Consider the following 17651-nt stretch of genomic DNA (forward strand, 5'->3'; position numbering starts at 1 on the left):
CAATTGCATGTTTCAGAAGCACTGGCAGCAAGCTGCTAAATGGCACAGAAATCATCACTGGGGTACAAAATACAGACTGGTGGTTTACATCTGGTTGCCTCTTGGGAGCAGAAAGTAGCCCAAAAGACCAACTTTTTCCTTGCTCTTTGAAATCTTGATTTGTTAACTCAGCAGGCCATAAATTCTAGAAATAGCCTGAAGCAGAATCTCTTTCCTAATGGAGCCATGACAACAGTTTAATAGATGATATTTGATTTTTAAAAAATCCTTCAATAATGAAGAACATCACTATTCTTTGGCATTATCTTTTTCAAGGACATGATTTTTACATTCCCCTATATTCTAAAGTTTCCTCCTGAAAATATTCCAGAGCCCAGCTAACTATCTACGTGGTATTTCACTAGGGAAAGGATAAGGAAGAAAGAATTGAAGAAGGGAAGAAAGACTGACGAGAAAGGACAGATTCCCTCCTCCAGTCTCTGTTCCATTTCCTGACAGATGCAAGTTCCCATCAATCCCTTTGGGCTAGCTCTCATTTTGTTTAGATCCCTCTGTGAGCTTATTTCACTCACTAACCAAGCACAATATCAATTTATCGACTTCTAAAAAAAGTAGAATTACTGTTGTGTCAGCTTAGAGAGGAAACAGCTCATGATGTCCACAACCCACCAGAATTAACAAGGAATAAAAAGAAACTGAGAAAGAAAAAGTACCTAAAATCAGAGAACCGAGAAATAAAAACAATCAAAAAAGGAAAAAAGCTCTGAAACACTACTTTTCATGGTAAGCACCGTGTCAGATTAACAACAAACTTTTTTGTTGCTACTAGTAATGTCATGTCTCACTAAAAGTATTCCCAAGGGTGTCATTTTCCCCAGTTCCTTCCCTCTTTTTCCTCTTCTCCTTCTATTACCTCCTATAACCTGACACAGGGTACTTTTGGAAAACAGAAGTCATCAGACTAATTAGTATAAAATCCAGTAGCACAAGGCAAGAATAACAGTAAGATACTAAATTTTAACTCCTCCAGGATTTAACAAGCAAGTGAGATGCCTAGAACTTAAATAACTCCTTATAACACATGAATAGCAATACTCAACTTTGAGCTAGCCAGTGGATAGCTAGAAGAATGAAATCGTAATGAATGCAAGTTCTTTATCAATTTCTTAAAGATATAAATTAAAAAAGAAAATTGTATCATTCACTCTTATATACCCATTAAAAGAGCTACTTGAGAGCTTTCCAGAATACTTCCAGAAAGGTGAGAAAAATGCTCTGGAAGCTATAGCAACACAGGGCTGTATTTGGAACACAGAAATTTATACTTTAACTTCCATTAACAATCAAAGCACAAGTGGACACAACTCTTGCGCTTCAGATTAGAATTTAAATGCTTTTCCCGTAAAAACCTGCTAATGTTTTATAGTACTTTTCAAATTATTGAACAGTATCTTATGACATACAGCATACTTCTAACCATAAACAAATAGGTATCTAAGTTCTTAAGTCCTGCACTGTTTTAAGAAAGCTATCTTTGTAAGAGTTTCTTGTCAGAAGTCACAAATATTTAAACACTTGCACCATCAGATGAAGTGTAAAGATAAAAACAGTATGTGCATGCTCAACATAAGCTGGTTAACAGCACAAGACTCTAAAGTTTCATTTGCTAGTAAACTCTCCTGCTTAGCATTTAGCACCATGCTATTTATAACATCAGTATCAATTGCTACAGTTGCCCACTGTAAAACACTACACACTTATATGAAAGTGTTATTTTTATACAGTAACTTCACCTTCTGAAAGGTGAGCAGAATTGAGTATTTCTTCAGCAGGCCTTCAGCATTTGAATGAATTACACCTTTAGCACTAAGGTGCTGTGTAATGTTAAGCCAATCCCATACTAAGAATTTGTTAAAAATAACTATGGCTTCAAAAGCTGAATGATGCTGCAGCATCTACTGTTTTGAATCTGGTATGAAGCACTACAAATCTACTAAGAACTCAAAATTTAAAACTACAACAACAAGAAAACAAAAACCAAACAAACAAACAAAAAACCCCCCAAAACACCAAAAAAGAGTTCACTATTTTATAAGATGAAAGATTGAGCAGACCAGAAAGTCAGCTTTCAAAAAAAGATACAAACATAACAAATTAAGGGACACAACATTAGGTTTGATTTCAGGCAAATGGCAGGAGAACACAGTAGGCAACCTCCCTATGAAACACAAAAAGAAACTAACAAAACAATGCAGTTATCCATACATCAGGAATCTTTAATTTTCAGAAGTTGAAAAACAACACCCAATTAAGACAAATAGAAAAAAAGCAAGGATAAAAATCAAGAAGTCCATGTTAACTATTTTTCTCAGGAAGTGACCTAAAAAGGCAGCAAGAAAGGTTGCTAAATTTAATAAAGATGATTTTAGAAATTACCTCTTCACAGGGAAAAAAATGACAGCTCATGCACTGTTTGGCTTTCAAGAAATGTTAATTGCAACCATCTGTAAATTTTAACTATCACTACTAATTTTAACAAGGAGATGGGGGCGTAGGTGAGAATATGGAAGAATGACTCAAATAATTCCTGAAAACATTAAGATATATTGAAGGAAAATTACTGGATCTTACTCAAACTCCGGTCCTTTGAATTTACTCTGAAAAATCCATGGAAGTTGTGGGAAAAACAGAAGCCTAACCAAAAAAAAAAATGAATTGATGCACAGGCTTTTGGCACCGCTTTACCTGATAACCTGCTCATAAGCAAAGCAAGGAGATACAATGTACTTCTAGTATGGGTGCAGTAGTTGTGCAAAGAAAATTTTAAATCCATACACAAAATTAAAACGTGGTTCCCTGCAGAACTGGGAATATTGTGGGGGAGTCAAACTGAAGCTATCTCCTGGCCCAACTAGGAAAGGACTGGCACAATCCATGTGCAATAATGGCTTCAATACAGAACACAAGAAGTTGTATGTTTTGGACAAAACACAAAATTCAACATGGGGTACAACTTGCTAAGCATGGCAGCCCAGAGGGTACTGAAAATGAGGCTTTGCTAAGCATGAAACATCACATCACAAAAAGACTTCAAATTCTCAGCTCCTAAACACAGGAACATAGCTAAAATACAGATGATCTCTTCATCATGGTTTGTTTATTCAGGAAAAAAACCCAAGCATAAAAGACCTAAAGGACTTGTCTATCCCATCTCACTCTCCAAACACATAAGCAACTGAACCTAATCCATCAGGAATCACACAACCAATACCAATGGTTGTAATATTAATCAGAGCGAAATACTTGAATAGGATACTTCAGTCAAGCTTTCTCATTTGGAAGCTTCTAAAGCAAGATTAGGAGTGGGGAAAAAAATCTATCATCCATGACCTTGATATTTCTGATCCTGTCTCAGTACTAGATGTTTGATTACAGAGTTTTATGATGTAATTATATTTTATTATTTTAATTCAGACTTTTTTCAGACTTAAATGCTATTCTACACAACAAAACATATACTTCCCTACGAGCTGCAATGAGCACTAAGTATTTACTTTCATCTGTTACCTTCAAATGGCATTTTAAGACTTCCTCTATGTGAAACACTTTATTTACAAGCACATAAAGCTGCACAGTAAATTTCAGATCTGTTTGAATGAGCAATGTGGTTCTTCCCCAAAACATGTAATTTCTCTCCACTTCAGAACTGGGAGAAGCTCGAAAGGATATATTGAGCCCTATGAAGCAATCTCTCTCCAACTCCCACAACCACAGGATTAGAAGTAGCCTTCAGATTTTGGAGCCTTTACGTCATTTTCAGCTTTGTCTCTACAACTGCAGCCCTCACCTACACAGGAAAGGTTACCTGTGCAATTGTGATCCCAAAACAAGTGGAAACTCCACCTCCAGTTTAGCTTACAACACTGGCAAAGCAGCTGAAGATCAACTCACAAAAACTGATGCAGAGATGAAGAGTGCATGGAGAATTTTTTATCAAGTCAACCAGTAAAATTCTTCTATTTACAAGGGTTTAAGTAGGAATCCCAGTGCTGTACCCACATACTTATGTCTTCCACACTGCCAGAGCAGACTTAAGGCAGTGCCTTTAATTTCCTATAGGAACATATCTTACACACCAGTCTGAGTAAAAAAAGTCCCATCTTTCCCAAAACCCAAAAAGTCAGTGATGTTCGTGTTTCCCCTTGCAGCAGCAGAAGGGTTGCAGTCCGTTGACCAATTCCAAACATTTTTAAAAAATTATATTTATATATTTAGCTATATATTTATTCATACATTATTTATATATTTGTATAAATATATGAAGATAACTATATGTTTAATTATAAATATTAGATATTTGCCTCCCTTTATCAGAACCACAATAAGGTGGCTGTGATATAGCCAAATAGATGCTGTGCTTTTTCTATGGAAAGTATTGAATATTTTGTTCCTTCTAAACTAAATAGGCAAAACCAGCATGAAATAGTTCTCAAAATAAAGTCATCACTGAAGCAGAATAATGGCAAACTTTAATCAGTTAGAATTCATTAGTGTACATAACAGCACTCGAGATCTAAGACTAAATTCAGTAAACATAACACTAAATTTACCACCTGAGATCCCAGCATGATTCACGTGACTGTTAAAGCAGTATTTGTGCTGTTAGCCATGATCAGCTACACAAAAAGGCCACAATGTTCAGGCCACCATATAGTTCTTTCAATGAGATATAGCAGGATCTTACCAGAGAGAAAAATTAATGTCTTTCCATGTAGATTGACAAACTTTGTGTTTCTTGGAGAATATCTAAAAAATTCCCAAAGTGATTCATAAAAAGTAAAAGAGAAAACCTTTGCTTTGTACTGCACTTAGGATCTTAGGAAAAAGCTCATCACTGAAAAGGTGTCAAGCACTGGAACAGGGTGCCCAGGGAACTGTCAGTCACCTTCCCTGGAGTGTTCAAAAGACAGGTAGGTGAGGTACTTGGGGATATGGCTTAGTGGTGAAGTTGCCAGTGTCAGCCAACTGTTGGACTCGATAATCTTACAGATCTTTCCCAACCTTAACACCTCTAAGATTCTGTGATTTCTTGGGAAGTATCTAGGCATTTTATATCCATCACTAAAACACTTAACTGCAACAGCACAGCCTGTGCAACTTTATTACAACAAAGTACTATGAAAAGCAAGTCTACCCTATGCCTCCTCTGCATTTGAAGACCCTTCCTTCTATCATTTTGCTAATGTAATTAAGCATTCAGTTCTACGTTTCTGTCCATTGGGTAATGGGTTGCTGAATATGATAGGGAATAGCCAAAAAGAACTTGTTTGCAGCTAATCTAAAACAAATTAAAAAATGAAAATGCACTATTCACTAAGCCATGAATCATTTGGGTCTTTAATTTATGACTTAATCGAATCCATCTCCCCAGTCTGAAACCTTTTTTAGAAAGATATTCACTCTCCCATCTTACCAACAGGATTGAAACACAGCACAATGAATCAAATGGCAAAAGTTCTTACAAGCACCTTCTGTGCTGGTTTTGCCCGGGGTAATTTTCTTCAAAGTAGCAAGTATGGGGCTGTCTTTTGGATTTATGCTGAATTCAGTTTTGAAAACAGAGACAAGCTCGTGAGCAGAGTCCTGGCAGGACCTTTGGGCCTGTAGAGAGAAAAGCCCACACTGGAGCAGGTTTGCTAGCTTGATTTCATTTTGTTATTATATTGATTCTCCTTGATTTTCCTCTCCAGCTACACTTCCATGATCTCTAAGCTTTAGGAGCCTAACTCTTCTCCTTGCCTGATTTAGAGCCAGCCAAGGTGGCCAGCAACAGGAGGGTGTCAGAAGAATGGAGCCAAGACCCTATTTCTGAGCACTAACTTTCCCACAGCAGAAAGCTGCAACATCAAACCATAACATCACCTACAGTATGCAGAACAGAGTCCCCCCAAAATATCCTGATACTAACTCAAAAATCTACTCTAAACACTTGTCAGTGGAGAAGTTTGTTACACCATTCTTGACATTCAGATACTAACAGTAAATGTGGGCATTTTTGACCCTAGGGAAGCTTTTTTAAGTTCCAGTAAGCCATTTGTACCACATACATCAGCACACTGCTGAACTCTGCTCCTGCAGACCTGAAGTTTCTTGTATTGGTCTGCTGAAGTTTATCTGCAATGAAATTGCATGGCAGGAGAGTCATGATGTAGCTCAAGTTATTTGACATTTCATAGCAGAAGTGGTCAAGTGAAAGAGTAAATTTGTCTTAAATCTGACTTGCTATGAAATGCTTCTCAACCATTAGAACATGCATCTGCTATCCTAACTCATTTTTCAAAGAATCTTAGATTAAAAATCAAAGCAATCATGATGCTTTGATAAAACCTCAGCTTGAATGTGATGCTCGCTCTTTCACAACTTCTAAAGAAGTTCACAGATTTGCAACTTTTCTGTAACCTTTATTGTAATGGTAGTCACAGACTTGCCTCTGAACTGACTTTATTATCTTCAATGCTAAAGTGACTATACCAAGCACATGAAAAACAGTTATTTACACAATTCTTGCAAAATGCTAGATTATTCCTGTTTATTTATTTAATCTTAAAACTGAGTGTGTCTTTCTCTACCATTCCAAATAGACTGCATTTCATTCTCAAAATAATCTTGAGACCTGAACAGCAAGTACAGTAAGAACAAATGTTTCCATATGCCAGTCTAGTTCTTCAAAGGAGGTCCAGTTCCAGAAATTAAGGCTTAAGTTAAAAAAAAAAATTACCTTTACTTTACACTTTGACTCTAGATCATCACTTGTGCACTAGGATGCCTCAACACACAGTACTGTGACAGGGAGATTTTAAGTGAAAACTTATCTTAGGAATGAAATTACTGGACAAGAGTAATGTACAAAAAGTTTCAAAAGAGTTTTCAGCATGATCACTGAACTATCCCACATATGACCAAATTGATATCTGAAATTAAGTATAATTTGGTGTAAGAAAAACGTGTTAGGAGGAAAACAACCAATAAACCAAACCTCAGCTGTAAGAACCAAAATATCATCACATAAAGCACTTCTAAAGTTCTTTCTAGAAATAGAAAAAGTTAGTCCTAAAAAAAGTTAGTAATAAAAAGTTAGTCCTTCACCAAGTCACACATGAATTTCAGTGAATATTATTTCTTGCAACAAATTTAGGGAATTAAGCTTCCAGTTCAGTAAAACAAAAATTAGTTACTAGGAAGAAGAAAGGTTTATTGATAATTTGCAGATAATTAAATGTGCAGTTCTGTTGCCAACCATAAATCAGATATTCCTGGTCCTTCCTGAACTGGTCTACTCCATCTTTCACACCAACTTTAGCATTTGTTGGCACCTGATACACATCAGTGATTAAAGACCACAGAAAATCATCTTTTTTTTAAGTAAGATTTTGGCCAGGCTACTAATAAAAGAGCCCCAAAGTAAGACTAATAAGCACTAAAAGTAGGGAAATGAGCAACGATGTCCTTATTTTGACAGTGAGACTTCCCTCTAGGAGTTCTCCATTTCTGATTCTTGTCTTTTCCCATCCCTTCTTCTGAAGAGGCTCTGGAACTCACCAAGTCCTTTGCTGAACATGTTTATCTACTTAGAACAGATAACAATAGAACACTGTTATAGTTTTCTACCAGGAATTAAGCTATATTTACTTAGAGAGAAATATAACATGACACAAGAGACAGAACAACTAGGGTAGCAGTAAGTCCTTATATCAGCTCATAAATCTGTAGGTGTCTGAAGTTGTGTTAATGAAGGTTTGTGTCTCTAAGCTTCCTGAAGGGCACCAACCACGCTTCCTGCAGGGCACCAACCACGTGTAAGTGTTGTCAAACGTGCAGCAGGGATGCACACAGGTAGGACAGGCTGTTTTCCACCCTACCTGCGTGACAGAAGGGAGAGAACACCATGGCAAAGAAATTTCGCCATGCCTCCTCACAGGAGACACAGCAGAGTCTGAGGGCACGAACAAGAGGCCCAGATTCCAACTGTGCAGGTACCCAGTCAGTCACAGAATCACTGGCTCACTTAGGTTGCAAAAGACCTCCAAGATCATCAAGTCTGACCTGTGACCGATCGCCACCTTGTCAGCTATAACCAGAACACCAAGTGCCACGTCTAGTCGTATCTTGAACGCCTCAAGGGACAGTAACTCCGCTCCACCACTACTTATCTCCTCTAGTCTTCCCCTCTTCCTCGAAGCCCCCTCCCCTCGGCGTGTCCCCCCCACGGCCATGTCCCTCGGCGGTCAGGGCTTTGCTGGGAGCGCAGCGCGGCGGGAAGCGCGGCCAGCCCAGGCCGCTCAGCCTGAGGGCAGCGGGGCTCCCGCGCGGCCTTTACCCTGCGCTCACCGGGTGGCCGCGCACACGCGGTGAGGCCGCCGGGCCGGCCTGGGCCGAGCGCTGCCTCAGAGCCCCCGGGGCAGCCACGGCGGGCGGCGCCGCAGGGCCCGGCAGCATGGCCGGCAGTGCCCTTGGGCGTGCGGAGAGCAGCCTCAGCCGGCCCCGCCAACCCTACCAGGCGGCGCGGCAGCGCGGGGACTCACCTAGCGGGGCCGGGCGGTGGGGCGGGGACGGCGGGCGAGCGGAGGAGCGGTGGGAGCAGCGGCGGGAGGCGAGGGCGCAGCGCCCGGAGGCGCCCGGCGGAGCTCAGCAGCGCGGCCATGACCGCCCGCAGCACGTGAGCCACGCGCCGGCGCTGCGCCGCCGTCAGCCCCACGTGACGGGGGCGAACCATCCGCTCAGAGGGGAGGCGCTGAGCGCGGCCTTAGAAAAGGCCCGCTCAGGGGCCCCGGCGCTGCTAATTTCCACCCCGTGCCGCCGATGGGCCGTTCCACGCAGGCCCGGGTTGGGCCGCCCGGCAGCCAACCGGGAGCGACCCCGGCGGAAGGCGGGCGCGCGGGAGGAAGCGGCGGGAAGCGCCGAGTTTCCCGGCGGGCGCTCCTGCGAGCTCTTCTATGCCGGTCCGCGGGGCGTGCTGGCCCTGCCGGGCATTCCCGGGAGCTCTTCCCTGGCCTACTGGCCCTGCCCGCCCGGCTCTCTCGGTGGGCAGTCCCGGGATCTCTTCCGTGCCGGTCTCCTCCCTGGCCTGCTGGCCCTGCCCGCCCGGCTCTCCCGCCTGCCCACCCAAGTACTGCTTCCCTGCAGCCCGGCGGTGGCCGCCGATTCTTCGCTGCCCCGATGGTTCCAGACCCTACCGAAAGCGTAGCGGGCCGGCGTGTACGCCAGGGGAGCCATGGGGAGCTGGGCTGGGAAAGCTGCTGGTCGCTATCAGCGTTTCCACCGAAATGTTATCATTGCCTGTGTTAAAAATGCGTATTTTATGATTGGATTTTCGCAGATATTAAAATGATTATTATGTGTGTTAGAAAGTAATGCTGTATTAATTCTCTTAAGTAGCGTGTTAAATATAGTTTTAGGTTATAACAATTGTTAAAATAGAAACTATGCTATGTAGGCTACTTTTTTTAAAGAAAGGACTTGCAGCGAGATAACAGCCACAGGACACCTAAACCTTTCAGAGAAAGAGAATTTATTGCCCTCTTGTCAGAGGAAACGAACTTCTTTCTGCCTCGAAGGCGCTGTTAAGATTCCGAGGAAGAAGTTGACGATGACCAGACAGAATTCTGTGTTTGAATGGAATTTATGCATCATGTATGAGATGTATGAATATGCAAGAGGCTATTGTTTATAAGGGTTAATCCTTTCTTAACGGGCATCCTTTTTTTTCAGGCTTGTGCTACACAGAAAAAGGTACCCGGACATCTGTAACTCTTTGTTTCTATTGTCTCATATTGTCCTAATTCAAATTGTCCAAATTATTATCACTCTAATTGTATTACTATTTTTATAACCATTTTATTACTATTAAGTTTTTAAAATTTTAAAAACAAGTGATTGGCGTTTTTCACACCTGGGAGTCGCAGGCAGAGGGAAGAATGTCATTAAACCGAATATCAGTAGTAAATCTCTGCCTGAGATCGCATGTATTTACTGAGATGCCACCTGAATTGATGCTTCATTTTAGCATCCAAGTTAACCTGGTTGCTGTGACATAAAACATTAACAGAGATATCTAGAAATTAAATGCATATTTTCATGCAAAACTCATGTCATTTTTGCTGTAACTTGCAAATAGTTACTCTAAAGGCAGATCAGCTATGACCAGCCTTTTCCAATACACTTTACTTGGAAAGACTTGTCTCATCATCAAGATGCAAAATGCTCAGTTTTTAAATGTTATGTACACTCATTTTTATTATCTATCCAAGTCATGGATGTTCAACATTGCTCACTGAGGAATGACTTGCAGCTTGTAAGACACTATTTGCAATGTTCCTGCTTATCCTGGCTTCTGGTGTATCAGTGTTACAGCATTTCATGGAATACTGAGTTCAGTCTTGAGAGGAAAGCTAATGTCCTTACAAATAATTTAGGTGAAGCTATGTGTGTTAACATCTTTGAAATGAGTTTTTAATGTCTCTACTAACTTTGGACAGTAGGTTTGTTGTAGAGCCCACACAGCTTGGCTCCTGAAACAAACAAGGGTCTGCACAAGCCTGAACTTCTGAATTTTGGGCTAAAACAGTAGGTTCAAAGGGGGAATATGTAGCGGGTGGTTTGGGAAGGCTGTACCTTCCTAGTACCTCAGCCAGTTGGGAAAGGAAGAGGGCAACATGCAGCTGGGAGTTAGGATAAAAGGAAGCTGTGCCCTCCGAAACCTTGAGAGAGGAAACCCTGTGGTAGAGCCCCTGAGAGCTCACTGTAGTGAAACAATAAAAAAGTGCCCACATTGTTTACAATAAGGACCAGAAATGATACAGCGAAGGACTGTATCTGGATTTCAAAGACCTGTCTGCTAAGAAAGGCAGGAACCACCCTTGGAATGGAGAATTCACCCCCTTCTCTTCAAATTATTATACCTTTGAAATTAAGGGGCTTGCAGGCAGAGATATGGGAAGAGGAATCACAGTTCTTTACTAGTCTGTGGATGTACAACAAGGCAGATAACAAACAAAGCAGCCAGCCCAATGAATCTCCTCCTGCCCATCAAGCGCTCTGCCCTGCGGTGCAGTTCCGGCCACGGCCGGCAGGGGCGCTGGTGGCGCCGGGCCGGTGCGGTGCTTGCCCCGCCTGCAGGGGGCGCTGCAGCGCCAGGCCGGCCGCGTCCCCCTCACGCGGTGACAGCGGATGGATGGCATGGACGGCAAAGATGGCCTGTGGCTGGAACGGCAGGGCGGGCTCACCCCTGTGGCAGAAACTCTGCAGCTGCGGCAGGAGCCCTGGGGTGTCCCAGCAGGCACGGCGTGTGTGGCTACAGTGTAGCAATAACCCCGGAGCAGTGGCAGTGAAACAGCAGGGCTGGGCAGCAGCAGCCCAGCTCCAGGACACTGCCAGGAGAGGCTTCCTTGGGGGTTGAAATGTTTTGTGGGTTTCCCCTAAGGCACCCGAGCAGATGGTGGAAAGGTCCTTTTTAAATAACGTCCCAATGTAATGACCTCTCCCACAAGCAGAGCTTCAGTCCCGGTAGAAGACGGCAGCAGGAGATGGAGCCCAGCAGTGGTGCCGTAATCTCCCCACAGCAACTCAGCCTGTTCCCCCTCCAAATGCCAAGGGAGCAAGAGCACCAGGAGCTGCCCCAGCCCCTTTCCTTCCAGCCCAAATCTGCGTATCTGCCCCTCCAAGAGAACCCCCCCCAGCTAAGAGAGTAACTGGCTGCACTCTTCCTGTGACAACTTTTGTCTCTCTTAAGCATTGGTAGTTATTGTCTCTTTGCAACATTTGGGAGAAAATCCCCTGGGAGAAAGAAACAAAAGGGAAAACCCTAAACCCCAACAGACTGGAAGATAGAAAGAAAAAAAAAATGACGTGACATTGGTTAGCATAACAGTAAGTTCTGGTCACTGAGTCTTGACTGCTTTGGACTCAGTAAAGAACATTTTAAGAAGTGTTTTAGAGGAAAGCATTGGGACAGATACTGACCAATAATTCCTCCAAAGAATGAAGAAAAAGCAGAACTCTTTGTTTGATAATCCAGTTGGTGGATAACTGGATCTGAAACGAAAGGCTGCTCAGAGATGTTCTGTCTTTTCACTGCTGACTGAGAAGCCATAGACATGATTCTGCTTCACAGGTAAAGACAACTGCTTGGTTGATGTGAAAAGGAAGAGAGGTCCTGGGAAATCAATTCAAAATGTGATTTAGCTGAAACAGCAGACTTAGGAAATTATATTTCCTGAAGTTCTCTGGATGAGAGGGTATAGATCACATTTATCAAGATCTGAAATTGAGAAAAACTTTAATCAGTAAATTGAGACATAATGTTTATGGAGTCTAGGTGAGAGTTTTAGCTCTTTGGATAAAGAAGATGAGTTGTGTAATTAGGTACGTTATTTTTGGAGAAAAAATATTAGCCTTTTTATGCAAAAATCCAGAGAAAGCACTGTGTCACTAGTAATTGTTGAGAAGTTTTACTCCCTGCAGACACATACTGTAGACCACATAGTCTAAAAATCTTGGCTTGATTCACTCTGCTCAAGGAATTTATTCCCATCATTAAGTTAATTACTCCTGGGGATAATAATTAAACAGTGCCAGTTATGTTCCTGGGCTCTGGAACTATGTCTCTGGTATTGAATTCCCATTCTCTACAATAATTTCAGCCTATGCCAGACAACTGCCTGGCAAAGTTTGAGGAATTAGCTTCAATCAGCTTGGGACTGTTGCCAGTAGGTGGTTTGGAGATGGCCATGCTGTGCTGGAGAGTGGTGGGATTTAAAAGCAAGGATTCCTGGCCAAATTCTTTAAGTTGTCTGCATACTACCTCTACTGCAACTCGAATTCTCTCAAGGTTTCTGCTAATTCCATTGAGAATTTATCATAAGCACTTACTATTAGCTTTTAAAATTGAGTTGAAGTGTGTCATAGAAATTTCCAAAACAGGAGTTATAATGACATAGGTAATGAGAGTTTTCCTCATTCACTGTCCTGTCTTTCAAATAAAACCCTGTACATACAAAACATTTTCAAAAACTGGCTTATACCACAGTTGACCTTGGAAACTTGGAAAATCCAAAGTTAAAATGATGCTATAAATGCATCCCCAGAATCTCAGTGTAAAACTTTTGGAGTGAATGATCCAAGTCAAGTCAAAGTGAAGGACACATAAGAGGACATGCAGAAGAGAATCAGTGTTGCCTGCAGGCAGTTTGGATGTGGCTGCTGTGTGTCAGAGCATAGATGGTAGCAGGGGTTGTGGCTGTTTGACTTCTCTCCTATAGGAGGTTTCTAAGAGGTTGACCATTGAAAAAGTCAGACATGGGCTGTGCAGTGGGGTGTGGGTGAATTTCTGGGGTCCTTCAGCAGTCTCAGATGTGTCCTCTACTGGTACTTGAGCTGTGTGGTGGAGCTGTTAGCGTTCAGAAACACATAATCATGAGAATGATTATATGCAGGTGCTTTTATTGAAGAGCTCTGGGTGTCAGGGGTGAAACCCAAATCTGACTCCGACATGCGTTCCGGACAAACATGTTTTTATATTCTATCGTTATATAACTTTCATGTTAATTATTAAACTTATATTGTTCTATTGTATACATAGATTTCAGCCAAGCATGGCTCCTCGTGCCCCCCCCCTTAAACTTCTAACATAGTTTCTCATGATTCTTCTTATGATGATACAATAATTATATTTAATTACTAAACAATCATCACATCTAACAATTATATCATTTATCATACTGCTTACGCAGGTGCAATTTCACATGACCTGGCAAAACACAAAGCCTAATATTTTCAGAGTCTATCTTTAACAGAGTCCCTATCAGAAAGGTGGGGCTCCTGTCTAGATGTTTCAAGGCAGGAAGTTTTCAGGTGAGTTCAAGGCATCCTGTGGTGTGTAGGGAAGATGTCGTGCTCCTAACCTCCCCATACTTTCACTTGTTGTATCCCATTCCCTAGATTCAAATGGCCTCATCGAGAGGCAGATGTGTGCAGACATCACCAGTGCACTGTGACATCCATTCTCCACCAAGGTCCTAATCCAAGGTGGGGCATGATCCACGTTACACAATGAGGAGAGGGGGCATAGTGGAACACAGTTGCCAGCACTCATTTTGTGGCTGCATTCCTCTTGAGAAGTGCACTGTCAGGAAGGTTTGCCATGGAGAGGATAATTTGCAGCCTTTACCTGAGACTCTGGGGAGGCCATGGAATTGAGAGGGTGGTGAGATGCTTACATATATGTAATGCTAATATCAATATTGGTTTTATTTTTGATGGCTGAGTAATGTTAGATTTCAGACAATGTGTTATTTAAGAGCTCCTGGTATGAAGAATATGCATCCTTAATATTTCTGGAGGGAACATGACCTTTCCCCATGGCTTGTTCACTAAACCTGACTGAAAGTGTTGGCTTAAGCCTCTTGCCTAATCTCAGGCATGCACCTCTGGAAAAGGTGACTCTCAAGCCAGCTCAAGATCAAAGGATAATGAAAAATGTTTGATATATTTCTATATAGATTTAGATAGCTCTATATTTAGATAATATACAGATACTCTTCTGACAGCAAAGAAAATCTCAGTGAAATTCATGCTTGCTGAGGTTTTTGTACACTTTTGATATCTCATTTCCATTTTGTTCTAGGAAAAAGTGGGAGCAGCTTAAAGTACACATGTTACTTCAAACTCACATTTTCCAGTTGAATTCCTAATATTTCTCAGATCTTGTGAGAATGCATATTCCAGCTTCATTTATGAAAAAAGAAAAAAATAAATAAAAAGCGTAAACTGAGGATGTCTGATGAATTTAGAGAAAAAAATATGTGAAAAAAGTGGTTTTTTTTTAAAACAAATGTATGTTTTTCAGAATTGCTAAATGCTAGCAATAATGTGATTTCCTTCTTTGGGACATTTCCCAGGCTCCCAGATTCCCTTCTTTTATTACTTCAGTGTCTTTCTGGTCTTGTAATGTAGCTAGTGTTACATATAGCAAAGCAGGTGCTCCATGAAAAATCTCTAGTTGCAGATAAGATTGAAGTCATCAAGATTTTTGCACTAGCTGGGTTTTATTTTGAGAGGATAAAAATGAAGTGAGATATTCAAGAGCTACAGAAGTGAGGTAGAGATGGTAGAAGCATACATGTTCAGAAGAAAAGTGGGGAAATGTGACACAGAATAGCTTGACAGAAAGGAAGGAGAAATCTGAGATGGGATTAACTGAGTACTTGGTAAGGTTGCTGGATAGAAAAGTGTTGGTTTTGGCTGGGATAGAGTTAATTTTTACTAGTTTTGGATTTGTGCAGGAAACAGGGATGCATTCTGCATTGATGAGCAGCACTTACAGTCAAGGCTTTCTCTGCTCCTCACACTGCCCCAACAGCAAGGAGGTTGGGGTTGCACAGTGGGTTGAACCCCACTGACCAAAGGGACATCCCACACCATACAGAGTGGCATCCACATTCTCTGAAAAATCCCTTCACCCAGGATTCTTCTCCTGGGAAGGTGAGAAGCCTCAGAGAAAAAGGAAAACAATTCTTATCTCATTTGCTTCTCCTGTGTTTTGCTCATCTGGAATGTGTTTGGAGATTGTTTACCCACAGTTGATTCTTTCATTGGATTCTGGTGTGAGTAGTTTTGACTCTCTGGCCAATCAGGGCCAAGCTGTTTCGAGACTCTGGAAAGAGTCACAAGTTTTCATTATTATCTTTTTAGCATTGTGTAAGTATCCTTTCTGTATTCTTTAGTAGAGTATAGTATTCTTTAATATAATATAGTATCATATAGTATCATAAAGTAACAAATTAGCCTTCTGAGAACATGGAGTCAGATTCATCATCCCTCCCTGCCGCAAAGGGTCCCTGTAAATACAATAATATGGCATCATGCCCAGCACTAAAATCAGGGGCAAGGCTGGCTGCAGTACCACTGCCTGGTTGGATGGTGGTGAGCAATTGCTTTAATTTGCATCACTTGCCTCTCTTGGATTTTATTTCTCTGTGTTATTTTTCTTTTCATCACAATGAAGCCCCATGAGTGTTCTCAGCCCATGAGTTTGCTCACATTTACTCTCCCAGTTCTCTTCCCTCATTGTGCTGGGGGTAAAGCAAGCTGCTGAATGTATGGTGCTTAGCTGGCAGCTGGGATTAGACCATGACAAAAACGGATTTCTGTTCACATGCAGAAACAAGGTGAAAGTAAGTACAGCTCACTTTCAGGAAGATGGTGAGAAGATTTTTTTTTCCCCTGGACTTTTAAGTTTACATTTTGCTGCTCAGATGCTTTTGGGACCTGTTTATCTTTCAAGTGTCAATTGTTTCCACTCTTCCCTCAAAGTAAATTCCCCTATCCCTGCTGTAAATTTTCTTAAATTTAAGCTAATCTCAGATTTTATGGAGATCTGACAGCACAGCTTTGCCGGTGTTGGCATATTGGTTTGCTGTGCTCGGAGTCTTGGTAGAATCAAACCAAGGAACTGGAAGAGGAAATAGCAGTAGCAAGTAAAAATCAGAGTCATGTTTCAGGATTTGTAGAATAGTATCCAAGTGTCTTGTTGAAATTTCAATCAAGAAAGCAAACCTGAGAAGTAGAAAAAGGTGAATAATAGACAATTTGAATGGAAAATTACTTCTTCAGGGTTCTGTTGATTTCTATATAAAGAATGCTTGGTTTTCATGTAAAACAATTCCTTTCCAATGAGCAATGGTGACCTAATCCCTAACAAAATGCTAAATTTATGTCTTATTTTATGTATCTGTTAGTTAAAATGTTTCTGCAGGCAAAACTATGTGTTTGCTCTTTTTTGATCCCACTCAAAATCTTTGATGAGCTCTTTTAAATCTGTACTGCACTGTAAAATAATTATTTCCACTGAAATTGCAAAAGAATTTATCTCCCTTGGCTCCTCAGCTATGTTAGTTTTGCAAGGTTAGTAGAAATTTTAATAAGTAGTAGTGCCTTTATTTTTGTAACCAAGTCAGCAGATCTTGTCCTGACTATCTACAGGGAGTAGATCTGATGAGTAAGAAGGTGCTTTTTTTGTAGAGTTACTTTTCAGAGGATCACAATATGAAAATGGTTATGACATAACTGGGTCACATCTGAAATTTTTCTATAAGCTGCATAAAATGAGAAGTTGAGGTGGCTGCTTTTGTCAGAAGGTATATTCTTCGAGCTGTAGTGACTCATACAGCTCAGAGATTTGCATATTGTACTGTTACTGAAAACTGCAAACCAGTCATTAATCTGTAACCAATTACTAGCCCTTCAGTATCTTAAACCTTCTGCAAGTAATAACAAAGTAAGAATTTTTATATATAGATATATATATATATATATATATATATGTATGCATACACACACACAAGAGTCACACACTGTATTTCTTCTGTCATTACCTTTGTTTTACACTTTAAACTGGGAGCATGCTGTACTACAAAGAATATCATGTCCCAGGATTTGGCTGCTATGAGAGGAAGTAGTTGGAGAAAACAATAAAACAAGTTTCAGGAATAGTAAAATTGAATTTCAGCTGTCTGTATCTCCAGTATGTAATAAAACATTTTCAGATTTTGATGCATAGTTTAACTTTTGGTTGGAAACAGAAGTGGAATGATTTG

The 17651-nt window shown here is 41.1% G+C and overlaps 1 protein-coding gene across 1 annotated transcript in view; it reads right to left on the minus strand.

Annotated features, from left to right (window-relative positions):
* The window catches only part of LRPPRC (leucine rich pentatricopeptide repeat containing), an 87822-nt gene extending 79049 nt beyond the window's left edge, over positions 1-8773 (minus strand). Inside the window, exon 1 of the mRNA XM_066546501.1 lies at positions 8583-8773. Coding sequence (XP_066402598.1) covers positions 8583-8773 — 191 coding nt within the window. The remainder of the gene's footprint in view (positions 1-8582) is intronic.
* Positions 8774-17651: the final 8878 nt, after the last annotated feature.

The sequence above is a fragment of the Molothrus aeneus genome, chromosome 3 (genome assembly GCF_037042795.1).
Source record: "Molothrus aeneus isolate 106 chromosome 3, BPBGC_Maene_1.0, whole genome shotgun sequence".
In the NCBI taxonomy this organism is placed as follows: domain Eukaryota; kingdom Metazoa; phylum Chordata; class Aves; order Passeriformes; family Icteridae; genus Molothrus; species Molothrus aeneus.